General features: G+C 48.0%; 1 protein-coding gene across 2 annotated transcripts; it reads left to right on the forward strand.

Annotated features, from left to right (window-relative positions):
• The first annotated feature begins 41 nt into the window (after positions 1-41).
• On the forward strand, positions 42-9,674 carry TMEM120B (transmembrane protein 120B). Of its 2 annotated transcripts, XM_071445069.1 has the most exons (12): positions 42-204; positions 2,451-2,569; positions 3,459-3,575; positions 4,325-4,384; positions 4,932-5,027; positions 6,040-6,129; positions 6,580-6,645; positions 7,590-7,651; positions 7,902-7,994; positions 8,379-8,443; positions 8,599-8,667; positions 8,882-9,674. In XM_071445069.1, the coding sequence occupies exons 1-12, from the start codon at positions 136-138 to the stop codon at positions 8,993-8,995; spliced, it is 1,020 nt and encodes a 339-aa protein (XP_071301170.1). In that variant the 5' UTR covers positions 42-135; the 3' UTR covers positions 8,996-9,674. The 2 variants fall into 2 exon arrangements, with proteins under 2 accessions (XP_071301170.1, XP_071301171.1); XM_071445070.1 differs by lacking the exon at positions 6,580-6,645.
• The last annotated feature ends 943 nt before the right edge of the window (positions 9,675-10,617 follow it).

Raw genomic sequence — 10,617 nt, forward strand, 5'->3', positions numbered from 1 at the left:
CGGGCGGGGGGGGAGAGGCGGGGCCGCGCCCATGACCGCGCGCGATGACGTCAGCGGCGCACGCGGCGCGCGGGCCCGGGGGTGCGGGCGGCGGGCGCGCGCCGGGGCCCGGGGAGCTGGCGCGGCCCCGCGGCCATGCGGGAGCAGCTGGAGCGGAGCCTCGGCGAGTGGCGGGAGCTGGAGGAGGAGTTCCGGCAGCTCCAGGTGAGCGGGGGGCGGCGGGGCCCCGCGGGCATCGCGGTGCCTCCCCCGCCTGCGCGGACGCGGCTTCCCCCGCGCTGCCCTTGCCGGCTCTGCTTCGCATCGCGATGCGGGGCCGGCCCCGGTTCGCCCCGCCCGGCAGGAGCGGGACCGGGGGTCCCCACGGCCGGCCGCATCCCCGGGGCGGCTCGGCGGGAGCAGCCGGAGGTGCGGGAGGGCTCCCCCCAGCCCCAAGCGCACTCGCTGCCCTCGCTGCGGCCGCGGGGTGCCCGCACGGAGCCGGGATCCCGTGCATCCCTCCGTGCCCGGCCCCCGCACACAGCCCGTGTCCCGCTACCCGCACGGGACAGCCCAGACCGAGCCCTGGCCGTGCCCCAGGTCCCTCTGAGGATGCACCAAGATGTGGTGCCGCGGTTCCCGTTGCTGGAGAAAAGATGGAAAAAGGAGACGCGGTGCGGTTGTGCTGCAAAGAGCAGCGCGGGCAGCGCCTGTCCCGCCAGCATCTCCTGGCCGAGTCTGATTTCCTGTGCTGGGATACGCCGCGTCCAAGTGCTGCTTTTCCATCTTGCAAAAGTGCACCGACGGCCAGAAGGGCCTCGGAGTGGGGGCCAAGAGCTGTTCTACAAGATGCTCTTACCTCCCGAAACCTTCCCTTCCTTCCCTGCTTGTCATCAGTGCTGCACCTATACACGTGCTTAAAATCTTGAAGCCAGTTTTAAAGTACGACAGGCTGTTCTCACTCTGGAGGCTGTTTTAGCCTCTTTTAGACTGTTAAACAGAACGTGCATGCAAAAAGAAAAAAAGTGTGATCTCCACATTTAGCTTGTTTCTTAATTAAAACTCAGTTCAGGTTGTACTCCTGTTAGCAGAAGCAAGGCTTGGGTGCTGGGGGAGAGCAGCTGGCGTGGTTTTTTTGGTCACTTGTTTGCTGTGTGCACCTTCTTGACAAACTCCCTGCCTTAGTCTGACCTAAACCACAGTAAATGTCAGTGATTGTCCCTGCCTCAGTTTCCCCACCTGGAAAAGCAAAGTAGAAACATTTTTTGGTGGGGTGGCAGCTGCTGGTGGTCAAGGTGTCAGGATTAGTGCTATAAAGGTGTGCTCAGCAAAACCAAAGTAAGCCTGAAACAGTGAGAACTGCAGTGCCTGTACAGGGTTAGTTTGGTTATTAAGGTCTTTAAATCAGACACTGGAGCTTGTTTTGGATTGATCTTGTAAATAAAGAACAGCTACCAGGTGGGTCCTAGCAGGGAGGAGAGCAGAGGTTTGGTTTGTGTGGTTTCACCACCATGTTTATGCTCTGGGAAGAGCAGTGGGAATTTCCTGTGGTTCTTGGTGTGCTGGTCGGTGAAGCAGCCGTGTAACCCGCACTGTCTCTTGGCACTAACTCTGCACACTCGTTTTCCAACTCATTATAGGTCTTAAAATTGGCTCAGAGGTCATTGCTTGGTGCTTGGAGAGCCCTTCCTGAGACCTCCCTCATGGGGAAAGGAGTGAAATCCTTGCAAAGGGTGGAAAAGCAGAGCCAAGAGCAGGGAGGGATGAGAGCAGAGGCTCCTCTCAATGGGTTTGCAGTTGGTTGTCCTCGTTATGGCTGAGCACTAATTGGGGGCTTCAGGGGACCAATGAGCTGTGATAAAGCAGCTCCTCCCAGGGAGCATCTGAGGCCACAGGCAGGGACATCAGTTCAGCTCTTTAAACCAGAATATGGGGCAGTAGGTTGCTTGAATATCCGTGGGGTTGGGATGGCAATGATGGCCAGGAGGTGCATAAACCCTCAGCCATGGATTTATGGCTGGTGCTGTGTCTTTCCCTTCCCTCCCCCACTCTGCTAGGTCCTCACTTATTTTCTCCAAGATTTAATCTGGCTGTGAAATTGGAGTGACTGCTCTGTGATTTAGCCACCATTTGATGGGCATGGATCAGGATCAAATGGAGGATTAGGGGATTCAAGGATTAGGGGCTTCATTGCAGGTTGGGATGGGAGTGAGAAGCTCCTGAGTGGGAAAGCTCTTTAAAGAGGCAATGAGATGAGTGTAGAGGATGCTTTTCCTCTTGTAGGAATTTCATCAGTGTCCATTTACGCCCTATTGTACTGGTGTGGCATCTCCCCCTTCTTGCTTGTTAAAGGGGTGCCTGTTGTATCCCATAAAACCAGGATTTTCCTGGTTTCCCTTGGAGGTGAGGACCAAATGCCATGAATAACCTAGGAGGGCTCTTCCTACCAACCATCTCCTCTTCTCCTGCAGGAAACACACAAAGTTTACAGGCAGAAGCTGGAAGAAGTCACCAGCTTGCAGACAGCCTGCAGCAGCTCCATACAGCGGCAGAAGAAGACACTGAGGGATCTGAAGCACAGCCTGCAACGGTAACAGGAGGGTGGAGGAGGCAGAGATGGGATAGTTCTCCTTCCCAAGGGCTGAAATGCTTGGATTTTTAGTACTTTTACTAGAAAATCTATGTTGCAGTGCTAAAGTTGTTCCATATTACAGCCAAGTAGAGTGTTCATTACTGCATGAGAGAGGGAGTCCTGTAAATAAAGAAGTTTAAGGGAGCTGGTGTGGGTTTCTTCCTTGCAGTGCGTGCTGTGCATTGCAGGGCTGTGCAGCTTCTGGCTGTGCCAGGTGAGCAATGCTTTGCTCTGTAAACTGCACTGGAAGAGCAACACCAGTCCTTGAACCTGAAGGTATAACTTGCTCCTGGGTGGATTTACAGGAGGGAACTGTCCCTGGCTGCTTGGCTGATGCCAGGAGCCATGGGCTGAATTCCTTGTGTGCAGCACCTCTGACACCACAGGCTGCTGGCTCTGCTGTTCACTGCTCTCTGGGTAACATTAATTACTAAAACCACAGTTTGTCAGTAAATCATCAGCTCTGTGTCCTGTTACATCCTGAAATACTTCATACCTGAAGAGCTGCAGCCTCTGCGAGGGCAGTGCCTGAAACCACGCACAGAGTTCCCAGGGTGGAGGGAGTTCCTTCAGAAAAACACAATATTCCCATGCAATCCTGTCACTGAGCTGCTGGAAAGAGAAGCTGATTTATAAACCAACTGGTTGAAGTAACCTACAGCAGCATAAACCTGGCAGTGAAATAAAGTCGTGATAAGCCAAATGGTTCCTCAGAAATACAGGAGCAAAGCATCAGTTCCCAGAGCCAGCTTTTTAACAGCCTGGATTTTATGACAGCATTATTTTCCTTCAAATAAAAAGGAGGTGAAAACATGAACAGGAATATCTTGTTTCTGTGTTCTTGCAGGTGCAAGCCCAGAGCGAGTCCGGAGGAGTTTGCTCTCATTCAGGAGATCAGCAGCCAGATCAAGGAGAGGCAGAATGCCTTCTTTGACATGGAAGCCTACCTGCCCAAGAGGAATGGGTATGTGCTCCACCAGGGAGGCTCGTGTGCTCAGGGAATTTTGGATTTTTAAATGTTCACAGCAATGCTCTTTGTTCCTGAAGGAAAAGGTTGAAGAAAGACATGTAAAATTGGATTAGTCATAAATCTCTTGCTGAGCTGCTGTGTCAGTTGTACACAGAATTCATTAGCTGTGAGTGGATGTAAATGTGTGTGGGCAGTGCAGGTTTTCTGTTAAAATGACAGTAACCTGCACTGGCAAGGGATTGTGCAGTTCACTGTTCCACACTGATGTTTTCCTGGGCTAATTTTTTTGAGGGCTGAATCAGAACAAGACTTTTCTCTTTTTTAAATAATATTTTTAACCAATTTTAACTTTTGCTTCAAGCAGGGTTGCTAGGACAGAGTTATATCAGTTGTCAAGGGCTGTGTGGTGCTGCAGCCCCTCAGAAGTTTCTAAGAGAAACTTTTCTTCCAAATCCTCCCTGTGTTTGGGTTTGGCCAGTGCATACTACACATATTGCCCTTAGACTGTAGTGCAAAAAAGGGACCAGGAAAATAAGGCTTTTCAGTAACTTCCTAGAAATGCTGACCCATATTTCCATGTGTAAAGCCTCTTCTGTGGTATTTCCCTCCAGTTTGTATTAACTGAAAACCTCCAGCAAATGTGGCTTTGGCAGAGCCACTGTCTCATTACCTCGCTCTAGATCGTCCTGTGGTGTTCAAATAAAACAACTTACTTGGGTCTGCTCTTGGCTTTTGTCTTCCAGCCTGTACTTAAATTTGGTGCTGGGAAATGTGAATGTCACTCTCCTGAGCAACCAGGCAAAGTGAGTGAGCCTCCCCACGTGTGTGAGTTTGGGTTTCTCTGGGCCAGCTGTGGGTGTGGACTGAAGCCCAGAGAGGGAATGGGTTTCTCTTAGGCCTGATAAGTGAAATGTTGAGGGTGGGTGACTGGACTGTGACACGGGGATGAGCTGACATCTTATGTAGCTCCAATTAATTCAATTTATTGCTTGCTTTTAAGCCCAGCTCAACCTGTGGCCTTAATTGTAAAAGTGTTTGGAAAAATGGTACTGTGACTTCTAGGCATACAGTGCTCCAGAAAATGGAGATATATATATTTTTTTTTTAAATCTTGTCATGCCAACCCAGAAACCAGCTCTGATGGACTTAGGGCATTGTGTTGCAGCTGAGACAGACCCTCCCTGCAGGCAGAACACTGCCTTTCACCACTGTCCACTGCTTTTCTAAGGGTTTCAGCAAAACCTCTGTCTCTGGGCTTGATATTTGGCTTTGTATGTGGTTTGAAAAGATGAAGCCACGTTCCAGTCAAACATTTGTTTGTGTCCACAAATGGCACCTGTTTCCTTCCAGGTTTGCCTACAAGGACGAGTATGAGAAGTTCAAACTTTATCTGACAATAATCTTGTTACTGGGGGCTGTTGCCTGCAGGTGTTTTCTCCACTACAGGTAAGATGCATTTTTATTTCTTATCAAGTGTTGTGCATAAAATTGTGCTGAGTTTGACTTTTCTTATGCACTGTTAAGGACAGTGAGACAGCTCAGGTGCTGTTTAGGCTTTGAGCAGTTGGGCAGCAGGACACCTGCTCTTCTTCAACTCTGGCAGGAGCCGTATTTTAGCCAATTGTTTTTCCTTTTTAAAAGGAAAGTCCAACATCACATTTCCTGATGATGCTAAAAATTGATGTTGTTATTCTGGCATCGTGCTGTCATTGGGAACAAAGCTGGTTGGACTTGTGGGCTGTCCCAGGCAGAGACCAACAGTGTGCTGCAGCTCTGGGGTAACAAAAACAACAAAAGAGAATTTGTGTGAAATAATCAAACTTGAAACATTACCTCTAGGTTGTGATAAAGCCTCTGAGCACCAACAAGCTTCCATTATCATTTTGCTTAAAAACCAGGAAGGTGTTGGAGCCATGCACTTCCACTGTGGTCTCTGTGTGTCTGAGTGAATGCAGGATTGTACCAGCAGTGATGCTGCCCTGTACAGAGGCTGCCCCAAGTCCCCTTGGCTTCAGGAGTTTGCGAATGGCAAAACAAAGTTTTGGTGTTTTGGTTTCTTTGCCCCAGAGCATAATGCTCTTCCATTCTTTTAGTTGATTGGATTGATATAGATCTCATGGAATCTCCTCATTGAATTAGCCTGGAAAGGCCTCTCTAAATTGGATCATCTGCTGCTTCTGTGGTGCTTTCTCTCCTTGAGCAGCACTTAATGTCATCCCTGCATACCTGCTTATCAGCTCAGGATCTGCAGTGTTGGATCCCAGGGTAAAAGGGGCTGGAGCCTGGCAGTGCTGCCCCTGTGTGCAGTGCTGCATGTGGGTTAGAGATGTTCAGGATGGGACTTTGTGTCCATAGCCTCACCTGGGCAGGTTTTCATCGAGGAAAAATGGGGATTTTTAAAATGCGTCTTTATAATTAACAAGAGGGTGTTTTACTCTGTGGTTTTTGTGTTTAACAGGGTGACAGATGAAGTGTTTAACTTTCTGTTGGTGTGGTATTACTGCACGCTGACGATACGGGAGAGCATTCTCATTAGCAATGGCTCAAGGTACAGTGCCACCCTCAAAAACCAGGAAAGCATGAAATGTCCTTACAGAAAACCAGGCAACAAAAAGGGATTCAGCCTGGCACTGAAGCCCAGCAAATCTGAGATGCTGATGGCCTCTCTGCAGAGTCTCTTGTCTCTCTCCTCCTCCCTGGTCACTTCCAGGGGCACCTGAGATTTGGGGAGAGAGCAGTTGCAGTTCCTAATAGTCCCCAAGTTAGTGGTCCAAGCTGTTGGCTGGTTTTGGTAGCTGTAGGGTGTAGATGTGGTCTGGAGTGTGTGTTCTGCCTTGTGTTAGAGGTCACACATCTTTGGTTGGAAATGCCACAGCATCCCTTGTGCTTGAGTTAGGACATCTGCTTTGTTCCCATTTTTGGATCATTTTTTGCCTGTAAGCTGGACTGCAATGCTGAAATCCATTCTTGTCTAACTGCCATGTTTTTTACTGCTCAGGATCAAAGGCTGGTGGGTGTCTCATCACTATGTTTCCACGTTCCTGTCTGGAGTGATGTTAACGTGGTGAGTCTGCTCCTGCCTGCTCGAGGTGCTTCAAGCCTGTTTCATGGTGTTTACATCATCTGAGCATTTAAATCCAGTGTGACCATGAAGCTGTGGCCACAGGACGTATGGCAGCGTGTCAGCCTTAATATTTGTTTGATGTTACAGATGTTTTCAATGATAAATACAACACTGTAAGTTTGTATTTACATTGCTGGCTAAAGAAAAAGGAAAGAAATGCAAACCCTGTGGCTGTAGTTGGGCTGGTGATAGCAAAATCTCTGCAAGTCTCCCAGTTTCTGTCTCAGTACTTAAGGAAACAGGCAGCACTTTGCTATAGAGGAAGGACAGCACAAAATGGGTGTTTGGTGCCTTTAGTGAGCCTTGATTAGAGAGTTTAATGCCAAAAATTCAAGTTACCCCCTTGCAGAGGGTGGTGGTGGTCAGACAACCCCCAATGCACTCCCTGTGCAGCCTGTCTCAACTTGGGCATGAACTGATGAATTAATTATTAAAAATTGTTTTAAAACAACAGCTTCTCCTGAATCTGTAAGGGTCTGACAGTGGCTGGGGCAGGCAGTCCTTGCCCTCCATCTATCCTGAACTGCCCTCAGGATAAGCAGCACAACCACCCCCTGTTGCAGAATCTCGATGCAGATGATGCTGAATGGCTTTGCTGCCTGGAGAAAACTGATTAAGGATGAAATGGCTTTGCTGCCTGGAGAAAACTGTGATAAAGGATGAGAGGGGACAGCATTTATCCTTGTTAAAGAGGGGAAACCTAATCAATGAGAGCATTTTCTGTGTGGCTGTAGCACCTCTCTGGGCTCCCAGTGGGTGGAATGGGCTGGGCACCAGCTGCTGCTTCGTTTGCTAATGGCATCAGGCCTGGTGGTGAAGGGGAAGGGTTGGATGCATTGAATGCTTTTAGCAGATTAATGGAACTCCCCATGTTCTGCTTCCAGGCCCGATGGACTCATGTATCAGATGTTTCGCAGTCAATTTTTAGCATTTTCAATATTTCAGAGTGAGTATATCTTACCTTGCTAATTCAGGGGGTAAAGTCATTTTGTGTCATATGTGCTTAGAAGAAAACACTTTCATTTGGTAAATACTGGAATATTAAACTGTAGGAATATAAAGATTGTATACAAATATGCAATCTACAAATATAAGCAATAATTAAATGCTGTTGGATTAAATATTATTAAAGTAGTTTGATGCTTACCATACTTCTGGATAACCGATGGAGTGATGTTTTCTCTCTCCTTCTCCAGGCTGTGTTCAGTTCTTACAGTATTATTACCAAAGGGGCTGCCTCTACAGGCTCCGGGCTTTGGGGGAGAGAAACCACTTGGACCTTACAGTAGGTGAGGTCTCCTGCTGTGCTTTCTTTGCACAGGTTTTGGGTGCAGTGATAGGGAGGGAGAGGGCTGTGTGTCCCCACATTGCAGAGCTGTCCCCTGCCTGGCTGCCTGTGTCCCAAGGCAGGAAGGGCAGTGAGACTTTTATCCCCCTCCTCAGGTCCTGTAGGTCAGGAGCAGAGGAATCTGACTTTTGTCAGCATTTGAGGAGACTGAGATGGAGGTTTTGGTCATCCCTAACTCTATCCTCCTCCAACTACTGTAATTTCAAACAAGTATTTTTACTCTATAGGAATAGCCCTTATGGGGTGATCTGGGTGGGGAGGAGCTGCAGGTTCAGTCCTGGCTCTTCTGTGCTCACACTCTGCCTCTTCTGTCAACCTTTTCCAGAAGGATTCCAGTCCTGGATGTGGCGGGGGCTGACGTTTCTCCTTCCCTTCTTGTTCTTTGGGCATGTAAGTTGGGTGATCCCCTCCTCCCTCTGCGCTGCAGTGTCTGCTGCTGCACCACCCAAAGGTGCTTTGGATCACACACAGCCATGACAAACGTTTCCAAGGCTTAATTCTTTTTGCTCATAATTAAATTGCCTTTTTTCTTTTCCCCTCTGCAGTTCTGGCAGCTATACAATGCAATCACTCTTTTCAGATTGTCAAGGCACAAGGAATGCAAAGAATGGCAGGTGTGTGTTGGCTCTGCTCAGAAGAACCACAGAGCAGGGCAGAGGGGGTGCCTGACCACATCCTGAAAGATATTTGGGCATCTGACTCCATTGAAATATCTCAGGATAATGCAGCACAGAGCCTGTTCTGTGTCTGGTAGAGCCCAGCAGTGCTGAATATAATCCATGTTGTAATATCACAAGGTAATAAATGCTGCTTCCTCTTCCCTTCCAGGTTTTGGTGTTGGCTTTCACATTCCTGCTGCTGTTCCTCGGGAACTTCCTCACTACTCTCAAGGTGGTGCACACTAAACTGCAGAAGAACAAAGACAAGGTGAAGAAGCTGTGACTGCCCCTGTTGCCAGTGTGCATCCATGGCTGTGCCCCCAGCAGGGCTGGTGTGGGACAGACCCTGCTCAGCCCCAGCCAGGCCACGGATGGGCTCGGAAGGACTCGCCTGTCCCCGTGCTTGGTAAAGGACTCTGCCAGCACAGACTCAGTATTAATGCAAGCATGGCTCTCCAGTCACACTCCTGCTATTTATGTATATTTAATATAAAATGTATTTGCTTCTGGGGTTTTTGTTCTGTATATAGAGCAGCATGCACCTGCCAGCGTTAGGGAAAATGTGGGATCTACTGTAATTCCAATTCTGGAATGATACCTGACACTTTGCAGTTTTATTATTTAAATTCTGGGTATTGAATTTATTGAGTTTTATGAACACTCTGGGTGGATCAGTAATACAGAATGAATGCTGTTTTTCAAGGCATTTGTTGAAGGCATATTCTCAGTGGCAATACTAACCTGTGTGTACTGTGAAAAGAAAATACTCATCTTTGTACCATACTGCTGCTATATACACTTCTAAAAAGCTATTTAAAGAAGAGGAATTCCTCCTTTGAAAACAAAATCATGCAAGCAAAAGCAGTTTTTAAATGGCAGGGAAGTCTGCTAGCCCTTTTCCAGGGAGACCAGGTCATTTGTCCAGGCCTGAAAGAATCTAAAATAAACCATTCAATATGCAACTGCCTCTGCCTTTTTAGTAACAAGCCCTTGGGTTGATTTTTGAGGCATGGTTCTGGAAAGGGGAGGACAGGCTCAGCTCAAATATTAAATACTTTCTTTAGATGCTGCACTTGTACCAATAATGAAGAGAAGGGAAATGCTGGGTCGAGGGGATGGCAGGGGCAAACACTGACTGCTACCCTGCCAAAGTCCTTGTGCTGCTTGAATTTACACTCACTCATTGGAACACCTTTTCTGGCTGCTGTAACTTCTGTGCCTCCTCAGGCAGCTGCAGCACTGAGCTGGCTTGGGCTGTGTCTTTCCCAACAGTGAAAGCAGCACAAAGCCCAAACTGGCACATCCTGTGGCAGTGTGAGTGGCAATCAGTGCCCTCCTCCCCAGAGGGTGCTCACAGGGGACAGACAATGCACCACAGCCTTGAGATGGAGTCATCACTTCTGTGGCTCAAGCTAGGGAAATTACCTTTGCTGTGTCACTGTCCTGTGGGCATGAACAATAAACTCCAATTTGCATAATTTCAACAGTTTTCACACCACTTGGGCTGTGTTTTGCTATCTTTTACACACCCTGTAAGGTTTTTTGTTTTACTCCTGGAACTCTCAGTTTATGAGATCTAAATTATTGTCTGTTGAGAGCAAACTGGAACCTTGTTCTGCAGGGGTGAATAACGTGGGTTCTGCAACCTGAGAAACTCAGATTAAAAAAGGCAGAGAGATTTCTACTGTGGAGCTGATGGTGAATGGGTCACTTCCTGAATGTTGGTGTTTCAGTTTTGAGTGAGGTGAGGGGTGGTTCTTTTAGTGACAAGTAGAGAAAAGGCTGCACAATTCTTCAAGGTTGTTCTATAGTCAAGGATGTGCACAAACTTCCAATTAATTTAATTTCCCATTTTAGGCTCACAAGTATTCAAAAATCTTAATTAAATCAAAACAAGTTAGGAAA

Source organism: Agelaius tricolor, unplaced genomic scaffold, assembly GCF_023055355.1.
Source record: "Agelaius tricolor isolate 1412-34295 unplaced genomic scaffold, bAgeTri1.0.p SCAF_20, whole genome shotgun sequence".
Taxonomy (NCBI): Eukaryota; Metazoa; Chordata; class Aves; order Passeriformes; family Icteridae; genus Agelaius; species Agelaius tricolor.